This window comes from Callionymus lyra, chromosome 3, assembly GCF_982586985.1.
Source record: "Callionymus lyra chromosome 3, fCalLyr1.hap1.1, whole genome shotgun sequence".
In the NCBI taxonomy this organism is placed as follows: domain Eukaryota; kingdom Metazoa; phylum Chordata; class Actinopteri; order Syngnathiformes; family Callionymidae; genus Callionymus; species Callionymus lyra.
This window is the reverse complement of record NC_141820.1, coordinates 17,159,454-17,176,644: the sequence shown is the minus strand read 5'-3', so window position 1 is coordinate 17,176,644 and position 17,191 is coordinate 17,159,454. Positions and strand designations below refer to the sequence as shown.

At 39.2% G+C, this 17,191-nt stretch overlaps 1 protein-coding gene across 3 annotated transcripts in view; it reads left to right on the top strand.

Moving 5' to 3' along the window:
* cgnb (cingulin b) overlaps positions 1-17,191 on the top strand; it is a 28,918-nt gene that overhangs the window by 414 nt on the left and 11,313 nt on the right. For 2 of the 3 annotated variants that reach the window (XM_087786674.1, XM_087786676.1), the window contains exons 2-8: positions 10,058-11,089; positions 11,153-11,241; positions 11,302-11,371; positions 14,402-14,469; positions 14,555-14,687; positions 14,756-14,968; positions 16,328-16,476. In XM_087786674.1, coding sequence (XP_087642800.1) covers positions 10,073-11,089; positions 11,153-11,241; positions 11,302-11,371; positions 14,402-14,469; positions 14,555-14,687; positions 14,756-14,968; positions 16,328-16,476 — 1,739 coding nt within the window. In that variant the 5' untranslated portion in view covers positions 10,058-10,072. The remainder of the gene's footprint in view (positions 1-10,057; positions 11,090-11,152; positions 11,242-11,301; positions 11,372-14,401; positions 14,470-14,554; positions 14,688-14,755; positions 14,969-16,327; positions 16,477-17,191) is intronic. The other variant, XM_087786675.1, reaches the window with a different exon arrangement.

The window sequence follows — 17,191 nt, the reverse complement described above, 5'->3', positions numbered from 1 at the left end:
ACAAATGAACAAATGTGACTCAGAACAACAAGTGTTTTATTTTTGTGAGTCTATCGTCCTGATCTGCTCCCTTCAGCTCCATTCAATGGAGTCCCAGCTGGCACCTTAAGCTCTAGTGTAGTCGGGATGAAGAATTAACTCCCTGAGCCAAGGTTTATCCAAAGAAATACATGTATTTATCATGTATTTAGTTGTAGAGCAGCTTCTTTATTTAGAGAGCAAATAAAGGGTGTGTGTGTGTGTGTGTGTGTGTGTGTGTGTGTGTGTGTGTGTGTGTGTGTGTGTGTGTGTGTGTGTGTGTGTGTGTGTGTGTGTGTGTGTGTGTGTGTGTGTGTGTGTGTGTGTGTGTGTGTGTGTGTGTGTTCTCAGGTGGACTGTTAGAGCGACTTATACTTTACCTGATCTGTGAAACTACACATTTTCAAGAAACATCTTAAGACGTTTTTATTTGTTCAGGCTTTTTACTTAATTTTCTGGAACTCCTGTTGTGTAATCAGTATTATCTTGATCTTTAAAGTATATACTTTATTGAATATTGTTTTGATGGTTTAAGCGCTTTGTGACCCTGGTCTGGAAAAGCGCTATATAAATACAAATTACTTATTTACTTACTTAGATTGAGGTGACTTTTCAGAAAAAAAAAAACTCTGTATTATTGAACATATAAAAACATGTTCAAAAATACTTTCCATACATTCATCAACCTTTGGTCAGAAAGACGGTCAACATGATTCATACGTTTCACCTTTTATCTGATCCAAGTATGTTTCCATATAGATCTAAGGTTCAAGTGAGTAAATCCTGTCAATAAATACCTTAACTATTAATGATATTTTTTCATCCACGTTCTTGTTCTTGAATGCAGTGGAGAAGTATTTTATAATTGTTCTGTACTTTAAAAACATTAGTGCTCTATAAACATGTATGTATCACAAAAGTGTTTTCATGTCCACGGCTATGACTTTTCAACTACATTAGCAAAGTCGGGCGACGACATCTGATCAACGACTTGCAGTTATATAAACAAATGTTTTGACTAGAATATCACTGAGGTGGGTCATACCTCTGCCAAGGGCCCTAATTCTAATGACTTAATACACACATGGTTAACGATTAAATTAATAATAAACTTGTTTAAACAATCTTGACCACTGTGACAGCTGTCACTCTGGGATTCTTTATATCTTGACTTTATTAACAACACATCTCGTCTTCACGGACACATGGAAGTTATTTTATATCCGAGATATTATTGTGTGCTGTACTGTCAGGTTTTCTGTTGCCATATTTACTTTAAACAGTAGTTGCTGGAAATTGTGCCATTGATCAATCCAACATTTCCTACATTTTCATTGATATTCTTTCCAAAGGTTATTGGGTATTTCGCTAAACATATCGTCCTTAATGCAGATCACAAGAACTCTATGAACACACTTTAAAATCGTGTGTAAGAAACTTTATTAACAGACTTTTGGACATACCGTGAATAAAGAGGATTTTAAGTTAAAACTAGTGACTAAAAAAGTCCATTCATGACCACCAGCTTCATTCAGGTCACACCGGTCAGGCTCTGTTTACGTTGCCACGCTCCCGACGATGGCAGCCTCGCTCGTAAAAACACCAGCAAACAATAACGTCATCCTCCTCATACTGTATCGTTCAAGTCCCCGTTGCTGTTTGTGGAGTGAAAACAGTTCCGGCCTCGGAGATGAACCCGGTCGTGTTGGCAACGTCATGTGATCCCGGTTGACAATTAAACCCCCCCAACCCCCCGCTGTGTTGGTGTCCATCTATTATTCAGCCTCATAATGAGACTCCAGCAGCAGGTTGTTGTGTTGACGCCACACGCCGAGAGGCTCGATATCTTTTTAATAGTTTGTCTTTGTGGTTTTCCCTTGTCGTCGCTGGATCAACACACGCTTGCCGCCCTTTGTTTGTCAACAGTTGGTTGAAGTCGGGTGAAGGGATTGACTTAAGAAGGTTGAGTGAAGGTTTGAATCCTCGGGTTCAGCACTTTGTTGTTAAAGTAAACTTTTTGTTTTTGTAGCTAATAATCTAATGTTGATCCAATATATCGGTTTCAGAAAGTGTTTAAGTCATCGGCACGATTCATCAGGATGATGGAGATGATTTAAATCACTAAAATAATGACCGTAATTATATATTTTTTATCTACCGTCATAAATGATTCACTTGACGAAACAACGCCGTCTTCGCCAAACTATGCAAACTGATCTTTGAGCTGCATGTCTTTAAACAATCCGATTATTATCGTTCTTTTGGCTTTATCCCATTACCAATCCCAGCTACCCGGGGCAAGAGGCTAAGGGGACCAGCGAAGTGCGGCTGAGACCGAAAATGGGTTTCGATGTCACCCGAGGGCACAAGAAAAGTGCCAGAGAGTTGCACTGAGGGGAAGAAAAAAAAAAAAAAAGAGCAGAACGGCTCGTTGGGTGACATTCCTGTCTCTGTTGACACAACCATTCCTGTCACAAGGCTTGTGTGGAGCGAGAGGATGAGAAATGGACCTGTTGTCACCAGCAGCTAAACTTCCTGTTCCTGAACACCCAGCGTCAGATCGGCTTGTGTTTGCAGAGGGAGCATCTTGTGCTCCTGTGAGCCGGCGCTTGAGACGCCAACACTGAGAGTAGAGACAAGTTGGTCTGCAGTTAGAAATATTCTTGTGTAATCTCACAGAAATAAGTATGTAATAATAATAATACATAATGTAATAAATGTAATCTAGAAATAAGACTCAAAAATAGAGAGTACAATTGTGTAAAGGTTTATTTCTACTTTTTACACATTTAAACTAGAAGAAAATGTTCCTTTTGTACTTTGTTCTTATTGAAAATCCCTTGATTAAGTCCCTAATATAAAAAGATAATGTTCATACATATCTTAAAACTATATTTTCCCTCCGGCAACAGTCTTCATCCACATGCTTTTGAAGTTCCTTCCGTCAAGACGAGCAACAAAATCCGCTAATCTGAAAATATCCCTGGCTCATCCGGGCTTACACTGTTCCCTGAAACCTCACAGTCGGTTATTCATGTCACCTCTTCTTTAGTCGGGTGATCGTGGTCGCGTCAAGTGGATCGACTTGAACTAGAACCCATCATCGCGTCACTGAAGGCAGCCAATGGGAGCGCAGACCCTGGTCATATATATTATAACCAGCAACACCTATTTGAGGAGCAAGTTACAGCTAAAAATGGTTATTTTTGGACAAAATTTGCTTGATTTACAACTTGTTTAAGACCTAAATAATACTCATCTCCAAGAATCAGTGCTTGTTATGTTGTGTATCGTTATCTTGTCTACATAAAAAAAACTAGTTTTCCTGGGTGTACTCAAAGTTTGCAGTCTGAATCTCAAATTTTCTCTTGTATAAATAAGTTATTAAAGCGTGATTATATTTGAAAATTGTTTGATTTTAGTTGAAAATTGTTTGATTATATTTGAAAATTGTTTGATTATAGTTGAAAATAGTTTGATTATAGTTGAAAATAGTTTGATTATAGTTGAAAATAGTTTGATTACAGTTGAAAATAGTTTGATTATAGTTGAAAATAGTTTGATTATAGTTGAAAATTGTTTGATTAGAGTTGAAAATTGTTTGATTAGAGTTGAAAATAGTTTGATTACAGTTGAAAATAGTTTGATTATAGTTGAAAATAGTTTGATTATAGCCGAAAATTGTTTGATTATAGTTGAAAATAGTTTGATTACAGTTGAAAATAGTTTGATTATAGTTGAAAATAGTTTGATTACAGTTGAAAATTGTTTGATTATAGTTGAAAATAGTTTGATTAGAGTTGAAAATTGTTTGATTAGAGTTGAAAATTGTTTGATTTTAGTTGAAAATTGTTTGATTATATTTGAAAATTGTTTGATTATAGTTGAAAATAGTTTGATTATAGTTGAAAATTGTTTGATTATAGTTGAAAATTGTTTGATTACAGTTGAAAATTGTTTGATTATAGTTGAAAATTGTTTGATTTTAGTTGAAAATAGTTTGATTATAGTTGAAAATAGTTTGATTATAGTTGAAAATTGTTTGATTAGAGTTGAAAATTGTTTGATTACAGTTGAAAATAGTTTGATTATAGTTGAAAATAGTTTGATTATAGTTGAAAATTGTTTGATTATAGTTGAAAATAGTTTGATTACAGTTGAAAATAGTTTGATTAGAGTTGGAAATTGTTTGATTACAGTTGAAAATAGTTTGATTACAGTTGAAAATTGTTTGATTATAGTTGAAAATAGTTTGATTACAGTTGAAAATTGTTTGATTATAGTTGAAAATAGTTTGATTATAGTTGAAAATAGTTTGATTAGAGTTGGAAATTGTTTGATTACAGTTGAAAATTGTTTGATTATAGTTGAAAATTGTTTGATTAGAGTTGGAAATTGTTTGATTACAGTTGAAAATAGTTTGATTACAGTTGAAAATTGTTTGATTATAGTTGAAAATTGTTTGATTTTAGTTGAAAATTGTTTGATTATATTTGAAAATTGTTTGATTATAGTTGAAAATAGTTTGATTATAGTTGAAAATTGTTTGATTATAGTTGAAAATTGTTTGATTACAGTTGAAAATTGTTTGATTATAGTTGAAAATTGTTTGATTTTAGTTGAAAATAGTTTGATTATAGTTGAAAATAGTTTGATTATAGTTGAAAATTGTTTGATTAGAGTTGAAAATGGTTTGATTAGAGTTGAAAATAGTTTGATTACAGTTGAAAATAGTTTGATTATAGTTGAAAATTGTTTGATTATAGTTGAAAATTGTTTGATTATAGTTGAAAATAGTTTGATTACAGTTGAAAATAGTTTGATTATAGTTGAAAATAGTTTGATTACAGTTGAAAATTGTTTGATTACAGTTGAAAATTGTTTGATTATAGTTGAAAATTGTTTGATTACAGTTGAAAATTGTTTGATTATATTTGAAAATTGTTTGATTAGAGTTGAAAATTGTTTGATTAGAGTTGAAAATTGTTTGATTAGAGTTGAAAATGTTCAATTATAGTCCATGCTTGTTATGTTGTGTATCATTATCTTGTCTACATAAAAAAACTAGTTTTCCTGGGTGTACTCGAAGTTTGCAGTCTGAATCTCAAATTTCCTCTCGTATAAATAAGTTATTAAAGCGTGGATCGAGTTTCCCTCGGTTTCTCTAATGTGCAGAAATCTCTGATCCAGTCTTGACGGTGTTTTAAAATGAGGAAAAAGTGGAGAGAGATTCTCGAGGCAGACGCAGATGGTTGTGTTCTAGAGAAACGGAGGGTAAAAGAACTCGTAGCCTCTGGAGTCTCGGAAGGAAGAACAATGTTAAAATAATGATGCGACTACACTGTCGTCCTAATGATACAAACAGCTTTTTTAAAATACTGGAGTCAATAAAGCGAGCAGAAACAGTGTTCCGGGGTGAAGACGAACACGCGTGTAAATAGACATCTTTCCTGTTTTAAATCCATGTTTTCTTGGGAAAACTCCTCGCTTCCTCTCTCGGAGCATATTGACGTCTCTTCAGCCGATACTTCTTTCTCATCTCATCTCCTTTCAAAGCCACACCGGTGATGTGTTTCAGGGAATGACAGGAATCCTGAGAATGTTTTTTTTTGGGTGAAAGTGGATGAACAAAGGCTGACTTTGACTCACTAACCACGCTGCTGGTTGAACGTCTGTCACACAGTAACTAGTCGAGTTTAATTTCTAACTACTTGGAATTCCACTTTTAATTGGAGAGATGTCATCTGTGTTTGGTTATCTCTTCTTTTTAGAGGTCATGTGACATTCTGTCCCTTCACGAAATGACTAAAAAAACAGAGGGACGCTCAACAGAAGTTTCAGAAAGAGGGGAAAATGCTGGAGATGTTCTGTGGTTCTTCTAGATAATGGAAGGTTTTGACGAGATGTATCTCAGAATAACTTGAAAAGACGTAGACACGGTCGATACACCTGCTGCCGGACACAGACCAGGATGCCAGAGCTCGTGAACATTGCGGTGAGTTAAAGCCAACAGTCGTCGCCCCAGTGACCCCACTGAAGTCAGGGGACCAGGGAGACTCTGGCACCGAGCAGAAGAGCCGGAGAGGGCCCCACTCTTGGCGTAGGGTGTTAAATGCTCCACAGAGCCGGGACAATGGGAGGAGTATTCACCTCCCCGGTCTGTTCATCTCGGATCGTTTGAGTCCATCTGGATCGCCGTCTAGAATTCCCTCCAAAAAACTCTTAGAATTCTGACGTCAAATGCGTGTTGTTTCAGGGAGAGTATCGGTTGTTTGGTTTGCCTTGAAACTCATTCAGTTAAAATGAGCAACTTTATTTTTAGTCCCACAAAACCAACAAAACCTAAGCCTGAATGAGCCAACGCTGCTGGGTGAGAAGCCAGGTCACGTGCTGCCAGTCTAGTCTCGTTCTGTGAGTTTGGGGGGGAAACGTATGTAAGCAATGGTTGGGTTTACATGCATAACAACATAATAACCCCCCCCAAGGAGTGGCGTTTGTTTGTAAACAACTTATCTGAAACATCTGCGATGGGTTGTCATGAAACCTGCTGGACTAGCTTTGTAATGGCCTGAGGTCATTAGATATTGGCGTTCAGTTGTTTTCTCCTGGATTACAAACTGTTGCAGTACAATATGGCAGAAGGGCATTTGACAAGTTTGGGGCGGCAGCATTGCAACTGCCATGTGTTTATAGTCAGAGGTTTCAGGCATAATATCTATATTTGAAGAACAAATAGTGACGCTTCAACTTATAGAAGTCATGATTTTATGTTGACGTGTGCATAGAGATACAATTCACCAACGAAATAATCTTGAGAATTTGTTTACCCTAGAGAGGTAAAAATGTATATTTTGTACCATCAGATCCACCATTTTGACTTTCCACTAGCTTTAGACCCAACATCTGATTGACCTACTTTTTTATATGAACCTGGGAGATTTCTGAAAATGGTTTTCTGGCCCCAAAAAAACACAACCAGTCAAGAAGCGCCTCATAAACTAGTCGCCTTATCACCTCTGTGGTAATAAATAAGAAAGGTTGATAAACTAATCCATCCCCAAACCAAACCGATGGTATGACCACCAGACTTCCACAAGAACCCAGTGGAGGCCCGTCAGGATCTCTTTAGGAACTAGGGACATATGTCAGTTTTCTGTACAATAATGGCACCAGTCCTGACATAAAAAATGGGAACCAAATCGTAAAGAAACACAGACACTTGTGCCTCATTATGGTTTATTTTTCCCTGATGAAACTCTTAAAAGGCCCCCAAACAAAGCTGAAATAACAAAAAAACATTAAAGTTTAAACCAGTTATACCTGTATGAATTTTACAAATATATTTTACCAAAAATAATTACTAATTCAACCATTTTTGGACAAAATTAGTTTATATTCCAAAACACTGGTTTGGTACCAACAGTTCAATTACTAGTCACGGCGCCTCCTAGTGAGGTATTGCACCTGTACACTGAGGTTTGCTTTCTCTCAGCCTAGCAAGAACAAGAATGTAGGTAGTCCTTTAGATTAACTGGGGGGAAAAAACATGAATAAAAAGATGAAAAGGTATCTTGCATCTGTGAAAGTGTAGAGATGCTCTTTCTTCCTTGTAAAGAAGCCTGTTGAGGTTGTGTAAGTAAGTAAGTAATTTTTATTTATAAAGCGCTTTTCCAGACCAGGGTCACAAAGCGCTTAAACAATCAAAACATAGTAATACTTTAAAGGTCAAGATAGAACTGATAACACAACAGGAGTTCCAGAAAATCAAGGAAAAGCCTGAACAAATAGAAACGTCTTAAGATGTTTCTTAAAGGAGTCAGTAGATCCATCAAGTGCAAAGAGAGAGGAAGATCGTTCCAAAGTTTAGGAGCAACAGTCTGGAAGGATTTCTCTCCTCTGGTCCTGAGCCGTGTGCAAGGAATCATGAATAGATTCTGATCCACAGACCTCAGAGCCCGAGCTGGGGTGTAAGGCTGGATCGGATCAGTGAGCCTGACCATGAATAGATCTGAAAGTAAGAACCAGAATTTTAAAGTTGATCCTGAAAGAAACTGGAAGCCAGTGAAGAGTTTTAAGGATCGGAGAAATGTGAGTTCTTCTACTTGAGCGTTGAAAAGTGTCGGACAGTTTGTGAGTTTATTTCGTGCTCCAAACACTGAGAATCAGAACACAGCAGTAAGGAGGTAAACACCAGCTTCTCAAGCTCCTCCTCCGTGTACAACATCCACCTGTACAAACACACACTTCAGCAGGTCTCCGGAGCAGGAGCCAGAGAACAAACACTGTTGCCAAGACTTCTTGAAACACACCCCCCTGCGTCCGCTGCTCTGTAAACACGCCCGGCGGACGAGAAGCCATCTCTGCACCCAGAGGCCTCTTCGTGCCCGAGCTGTATTTCTGGCAGAGCATGAAAGCGACGCAGGTATTCTCCCTGACGGAAGACAGATTGATCCAGATATGCCAGAAATGTGATCTTTCAGGAGGACACAATGGAAGACGGTTGAAAAGTGGACGAACAAGAAATGTGAAGCTGCTATACACGACTTTAATTTCTCCTGGATCTTTCATTTAAACTTTGAAAACATGATTTTTTTTGTAATGTGATTAGCTTGAAAAGAAGCAAAATAACAGATGAAACGCCTCAAATTTAACACCATACCTCAAAACAAAAGGACAAGAAAACCCTAAATAGAATCAAAAGAATGAATTCATGAAGCTGACTTGAGTTTTGTAAGATCAATACTTTCAACCACAGACACTCTAAGAACACATTGTCTCGAAATAAGTGGGTCCATTTGTGGTGTCAGGGGTCAGTGAGTAGTTTAGGGCGCAACGAAACTGGTTGTGTGGACAGAAGCTACGGCGACAGCCTGTCAGTGTTTGCAGAAACATCCTGACGGCATCGGTTACTTATTACCTGTTGAATTATTCATCGTGTTTTTCCCCGACATCTTGACCACGACCAGCGTCTCCTTACCTCCACCGAACCTAGATGGAGCTTCCATCTTTTTTAGTCCGTTTTCTTTTTCTGCTGCTTTTAAAAACATGCAGAACTTGTACGGATCCAACCTCAGTCCCACCTTGAGGATTGCAACCTTGTGATAGTTGATTTTATTGTTGGAATTTAAATGAAAGTATGAACCAACAAGAAGTGATTCAAGTCCCTTGTGCTCGCTTTCCAAATATCTTTTTAGTTGTTGTGTCATACAAGTCCCGTCTGCCATCTTAACAAATGTATAAATAAACTTGTTATATTTATATTTCTGATGGCTTCAGACCTCCAGTAATGGTGAACTTTTATCAAGATGGGGAAAAAAAATTAATTGAATTAAGGCATCAAAAATAGCTAGGATTATATTATATACGTATATTATATATTGTCGTCTCACCGTTTCTTTCTCTCACGATCATTGACATACGTCGAGGCATATTTCCTCAGGGGCCACAATTTATATTTGTGAGGGGCCGTCAAACAAAAAATAAAGGAGCCGAAAGTATAAAATTAAGTTAAATATGCTCAATTTTTTTATTTTATTGTGTTTTGTATATAATGTTTTCTTACTTTCACTTAAATCTTGAAAAAAATGCTACACTAAATACTCATAAAAATGACAAAAGTCATAGAATAAAAACTCTATTAGAGATTAGAAATGAATTAGGGAAATGGATAAAAAAAAAGAAGAAAATAATGTAGTTTCTTGATAATCTTTGAACTCCACATGAATAAAGTCAGACGGCCCCTGGGGCAGCACTTTACTGGCGATGTAGGTGGTCGCCAAGAACGTCCTTTACTGGAGCTGCCAGTCACTCTTGTCCTTGAATGAAAACAACTTTTTATTTTCTATGCCCTCCCTTGGTGTCTTAAGAATATATAAATATCAGCAGATAAATATACTGCAGTTCTTCTAGATTGTTGTGTGAGTAACATGGTGATTTGTACTAGTGAGCAAACTAGTGGAAGGTACAGAAGCAGCAGAAGATCCACCAGATATTGTCCTATTGTCTCCCTATTTCTAAACCGCTTCTCCGTGTGTTCCAGACCTCCAGCACCAACATGAGCAGCATTTCCTCGGACAGGAAGCCCCTCGTGGACTACGGCGTCCAGATCCGCTTCATCAAAGACCTCCACGACACCGGTGGAGGGAACGTGGAAAAATCCAAAGCCAACGTCGCCTCGACTCCGTCCAGCAAATATGGAGTCGCCGTGCGCGTCCAAGGCATCTCCGGGCAGCCGTACGTGGTCCTCAAAGACGGGGAGAAGGGCGACTCCTACGGGGTTCAGCTCAACACTCAAGGCCCGAACTCCAGCCCGACCTCTCCACACAACAGTCTCCCCAAAAGAAAGGACTCTGTGGACGTATCTAACCCGTATGGATCTGCTGTGAACACCACGCCGTCTCCGGTGTCGGCGGCGGAAGAGGAGGACGGAGAGATGTTCAGCAGTCCCTTGAGAAGACCTCCAGGAGACGGTCAAGCAGGGTCTCAGGCCGAGGAAAGGGAAACCACAGAGAGGTCGAAATCTCGGACAAATCTCAAAGGAAAAGTCTCCGAGGTTGAGAAAAGTACGCTGAAGAACGAGGAGTACAACGAGGCCGGGTTGAAACCCGTCAAGCTGAACGGCGCCGCCTCTCACAGCGAGAGGAAGCTCGGCTCGAAGATGCGTTCCGGCTCCTTCCCCGAATCCTCCTCCGCCCCGAGTGACCCCATCCCCGCCATAGACACAAACTCTCTGGCCCCGATAAACAAGCTCATCAGTAAGTTCAACACGGGGACACCAGGGGGCGCCCAACAGCTCAGGGGTCGCAGCGGCGCCCGGCAGCGGCTCAGGTTCGACGATCGCAGGCGGTCGCGGAGCCTGGACGCCCGGAAAGAAGCCCCGCTGGAGATCCCTCCTCCTCCGTCGCCGGAGATAAACCCTTACGCCCCGACGGCCGCCGCCAGGTCACCGGCGCCGTTCAGCGCCAGTCTGGGGAAGATGGACGCGCCCGGGGTCAAGGCCGCCGCGCAAGGGATCGCCAGAGTGAGCGCCAAGTCACCATTTACCAATAAGGCAGCCATGACCAGTAAACCGGTGAGTGTCGCTGAGGTCTCAGGGTCAACGTTCAGGTCTTGACCGACTCTTCCCCCCCGACAGATGGTCCCGCCTCGCTCGCTGACCACCGACACCCTCGTGGCCGAGGAGACTCACTTCAAACAAGCCGTCTACAACATCCTCAGAGACGGGTGAGTGACGGTCTAACTGGGGAATGAACCGCATCATGACCGGAGTGTGTTTTTCTTCAGCAACTCGGAGAGTGAAGCGGATCTGAGGAGAAAAGTCAACCTGGTGTACGAGACCAGCAGCAGACTGAAGGTACACACACTGAGGAACACACCGATGTGTGTGTGTGTTCACAGAAATATACTTATTACAGGAAGTGGGAGGAGGAATATTATATTAAATATTATCTACTCCCCCGGAGTATAACTGCAGAAATAACTTGACTAGAATATTATTTTCCTTCAGTTGAACCTTCGAACTCATGACTCCAGAGGATCAAGAGCTCAATTCAGGGGAAAAAGTAATGCTATGAAAAAGTAATAATACTTATTTGAAGAGCAAGTGGTTGTTTATAAGTAGCTTTAACCAAGGATGTGACTGTAAAATTAATTTTGAATTGTATATGAATATATTTATTTTTTTATTAAAATGTTACTATGTATTTACTTGTTTATTTTAATGTAATAATTTTATGTATTTAATGGTTTAATTTGTTAAATGATTAAGTTTATTATTTTTTATATTTAACGCTTTTTTTAAAATGTAATATTTTCAAAACTAATTATTTGTTCTACAGATAGAGTTGGTTATACCAATATAAATAATTCAAAAATACATATTTAAAGTTTATTATATCTATTAATTTATTTATTTTTACATCCAAGCCTTTTAAATTCAACAGAAGATATATCAGTACTGAACTCCTTAATCTAACTTTAAGCCAAACCCTTGTGTAAAATAAAATAATTCATTTTTTAATTATTTGTATTCAATAATTAAAAAAATAAATACATTCAACCTCCCAATAGAGAAAACATTCAATTGTTAACAAAAATCTTCAATAATTATTCAATAAAAAAGTTGAAATGTTAAGTTCAACCATACAAATATTCCGATGCCACTGACATACTTAACATAAACCTTCCGAACCAAAACATCTTCTCTGACGCCTCGTTAGAATAAGTCGTTTCTGTGAAGCGTGTTTTCCATAAATCTGCATGCGTGTCCTCCTCGTGTCACGATGAGATAATGACATGGAACTCCTCGACGGGTCGGCGTCTCCTCTCGCTCCTGGCAACAGAGCACCTGAATGGTTGGGGGGGGCGGTGGCTGTGGTGGGGGGCTCATGTTGAGAGGCATCAATAATTGAGTGGGATTGGAACCCTGCACCATCTGGGAGACGCTCTGGCCTCCAGCGTCGTGACCACGCCGTCCGTCTTTGTAAACAACGACTTCCCTCAGCAGAGGAAAAACCATAGAGTGGGAAGATGATTTATTCGTGCGCTTCTGCCGCCGAGTCGCTTGTAAACACAAACATTGATTCTGTTCACATGAACGCCCGACAGGAGCGAAGACGATGCATCACACGTCAAAACAAACAGCATTTTTCCTGCACCGGCGTTCCATCAACTGACGTGTCACAGAACGTCTTCACTAGTTTGGTGCTTCCATTCTTCTCAGGAATATTCAGAGGAATCTGATACTGACAGCTTTGACTTGCTTTGAAGAAATCTTTATTTAAAATTGGTAAAAAAAAATACATGTTTATAAGCATTAGTTGTATCGTATCATAAGACTGTTTATATGACTGGAAAAATCAAAATGATGTTTTTTAAATGCATAAAATCAATTTTCTTAAACCTCTGGCAATGGTGAGATACTTTGAAAAAGCTTCTCTTGTGTTCAGAGTTTGAGGATCTTCAATGTCAAGAGAAATGAAGCAATTAGACTCTGCCTGTCAGGAGGAAAAATAATAATACAAAATAAACATGAAGGAGTTGCATCACCTGCTCTTAAAGCTGTGGCCACACATGCAGGTTTATTTCAATAAACATTTTATAGAGGGTTTTAGTTTTGATGATGAAGAAGGAACTTTGTTTTTAAAATACCTGGCAGCACCTGTACTCCCCTGCTATACACGCACACACACCTCTTACCTCAATCCACAGAACTTTTATAAATCTTTATTTAACTCAACATTTAGATGTTTTTCTTCATCAGGAGCCCTATAATTTGTCAATAAAATAAGAGTTTGTGTATATATAAAGGATAAAATGCGAATAAAAGTGTACATTAAAAGGTAAATACATCTTTCAAGATTTATTTTTACATGTATAGCATCATTTTAATTACATAAATTAATAGTATAGGGTGAATAAAAAGATGATTTGATCTGATCTGACTGAGGTATTTCATGGACAAAAAGGTTTCACTGGTCAGATGATATATTTAGAGCAGGACTCTCAAATGATATTCTGCTACAAGCGAAGAACTCCACTTGTCTTCAGCATCAGATGGTTAAGGGTAAATAAACATTATTTATTTCGTTTTTATTATATAATTAAGATGATTTTGAAAATAAAATAAAACTCAATATTTGACAAAAAATGACCCAAATTCCCAGTGAAACCACACAAAAGTCAATAAAGCAACAAAATATCAATGAATTTGTTCAAGAAGTTTAGAAGAAAAGTGAACTACAGTCTTATGAAGAGTCGCCCAGTTGGGTTCGAGACCCTGAGTTACAAGAGTTACAGTGAAACAAGATTCCCATCATCAGTTCATCCGTCGTGTGCCACAGAACTCATGACGAAATCTCTTGATCACTCGATTTCACCAAGAACTCCCGAGCAGGATTATCTTGTGAGCCGAGAAGAGTAAAGTGGCGCTGAAATAAATCCTATGCGGCGATGACGAGAAAAGTGTCGCCCGAAGCACAGAAAAACAGCCCGAGATCCTCGTCGCTCGTAATGAGAGTGTGGGAGGAAACGACAGCGTTGTTCTGGTTTTGGAGCTCTTGGAGCTTTTCAATCGCCGGGTCGTCGTGGGCGAGGAACAATCCTCGGCTCGGCTGCTTTTAAAAAAAGGCTGTTTATATGCACGGATCATGTCGTCCACGGCAGCACTGGCAAGACGAGGAGATGTTTCTGAAGGAGAGAGAAACTGGGGCTCGGATTCACAGTCGGCCTTTTTTTAGACGTTTCACAGCGAATAATATATTTGCCACATTGACACTCTTTCCTATGTCTCCAGCCCTGGATCTGTCTTTGTACTCACTGCTCTATCTTGCTTTGTGTGTGTCTGTGTGTGTGTCTGTGCGTCTGTGTGTGTGTTTGTGTGTAGAAGTCAGGATCTACTGCCAGCCAGAAGAAGGAGAACCACGAGGATGAACTCCGACAGGCTCTTAATGAGTGAGTTTGAGAAAGTTTTCTTGAATAAAAACTGAAAATTGAAATAATATGTTAGTGTTAATCTCTCTCTCTCTCTGGTGTGCAGGATCACCGAGGAACGAATGGCCCGGGAAGCAGCCGAGTCCCGTCTGCGTCTGCAGGAAGACCACCTGGCCGAGCTCCAGGAGGCGCTGCGGAGGCTTCCAGACACGTCGCATCACTCGGACTCGCTGCACACGGTTCGACGCGACAAAAAAACGCTCCAATCCCGATCCTCGCCTTCATCCGCCCCCCAATCGTTCCTCAGGAAGTGCTGAGTCTTCAGGCCGACCTGGCCGAGGCCACCATGCTGCGCCGGCGGCAGGAGGAGATGCTGCACCAGAGGGAGCGAGAGCTGACCGCCCTGAAGGGGGCGCTGAAGGAGGAGGTGGAGTGCCACGACAAGGAGATGGAGACGCTGAGGGAGCAGTACAGGGAGGACATGGACTCGCTGAGGAGGACCATGGAGGAGGTCACACAGGTGGGCGAACATGCGGAGCAACAACATCCACACAATAATAACACACAAACAAAAAGACTCGCACTCACAACCATAAAACACACAATCTGTAAAATAAACGACAAAACGAAACTAAATGATTCTCTTTCATCAAGAACCTGGTGATACGATACGTATCATGATACAGGGACACTATATGCTGGGATACTGTAGTAACAAGGTTATTTATGTAGTATTGTCGAGTACTTGACTCTGGTTTTGCAGTATTTTCAGACCACATGACTCTTGACGAAGTCGTAACTGATTTAATTTGTCTTGAAACCAACATATGTCGAAATTGACATAATAATAATAATTCTTAAATAATTTTATTTTGAGGCGTCTTTCTCGGCACTCAAGGTCACGCATTGGAGTCGACCGTATCCTCTCGTCCTCAGTCATCATCGGCATCTCGCAGGATTTCACTGTCCCTTTAGTTGCTGTGGACAGAATGACTGCAGAAGGTTTAATTGCAACACAAAAATTAAGAAACAATGTTTTCATCTTAATTTGTAAATAAAAAATATATTTATATAATTATATACACACTTTATTCAAATACAAACCATAAAATAATAAATTGATTTGAAAGCCAAAATAAATAGATAAAAAATAAAACCGATTAAGCGCTTAAAAACAATTTTAAAAAATGAACTCTTCCACGTGAAATAAATAAACAATAATTAAATGTATTCATTTTTTCTTACACCTCTAGTGATTTGTGAGAACATACATGTAAATAAATCTCTCCATCTCTACATGTTTGACCAACGTTCTTGGACACTTCACTGAAAACTTCACTTCTTTTCTATCAAAACAAAGTTGACCAAGAATGTGAGAAAATTGTCTCCACGATCTAAACAACCAGGTCGTGTCTTCTGTGCGCACGAGCTCATGGTTCGGGGAAATCCTGTGAGCACGGAGGAGCTTATCTGGGAGTTTGTGTTTAGCATGCATTATTAAGCGGAATATTCAATTCAGCTTTGATGTTGCAACAGCGCAGCTTTGTCTTGTCATTTAGCTGGAAAGTATCTGGAAGCTGTCAGGCTCCGAAGAACGAGGGTCAGGCCGAGCCCCCGCTGAGAGCTTAGAGGGTCTTGTTGCTCTTCTCATCTTCGGCACAAACGCTGGATAAAAGTTTGCTACGAACTTCTTCGACGCACTTTTTGTTTTGAATATTCCGATATCAACACATTAAAAATTGATGCTTGAACAGGTTTTTAGTGATGAAGCCTCGTCTTCGGATCGCTCTCGATTTAAGACGACGTGAAGTTTCGCTACAGTTGTGGATCAAAGATGGCGAGGCTTCGTGAAGCGTCACCAGTTTATCGTGTGTTTCAGTCCCAGGAGCAGATCGAGGAGGAGCGCGAGCGCGTCAACGCCTCCATGTTCACCCTGGAGGAGGAGCTGGAAAGCTGCCGGAGCGACGAGGACCAGTGGAGGACTCGGCTGCAGGAGACCACTGCTCAGCTCAGCAGCACCAAGCAGGAGTAAGTCGTGTTTCTGACTCTCATGAACACATGATGGACAGAATAGTTCCAAACATGACTGTTCTATCTGTACATGTTTAAATAAGGAAGTATATCAGTGCCGTCAAAACATTTGAATTTTACACTTGAAACTTGATGAATATTTGAATTAAATCGTTTGTTTATTGAAAGGTTACATTTATTTTTTACTAAAATAATTGAAGTAGTTTTTGAGTAAAATAATAAAAGAAAAACGTTTTTTTATGAATACATTTTTTTCCAAACGTTCCAATTATAAAATAAAAGTTTCTAGTTTCACGCTGTTTTACCAGCATTTATATTGAATTTAAAAGGCTTTGAATGTTTTTATATTGAATTTAAAAGGCTACGAATGAAACATTATTGAATTGAGAATTTTTTTTATATATATATATATATACTCGCAATTAGAATATCAAACGTTTTAAAATACTTTTTAAATTAATTTTGAAAATGTAATCAAAAAGTAGTTTAAGCTTCTCAATAATAAAGTGATTGAATTCAATAATAAAAACTAATTTCAATATTTTAATGATTTAATTCAATTAAAAAAATGCAAAGTTCTGATGACACTGATCTACTTCCACACTTGAACTTTACTGACTTGTGAGTATTTCTCACAAATGCAGGGATTTAAAAAAAAGAAAAGCCTTGATACTCGTTCTCGTGCAGCGAGTTGGCCTCGATGTTCAGTCAC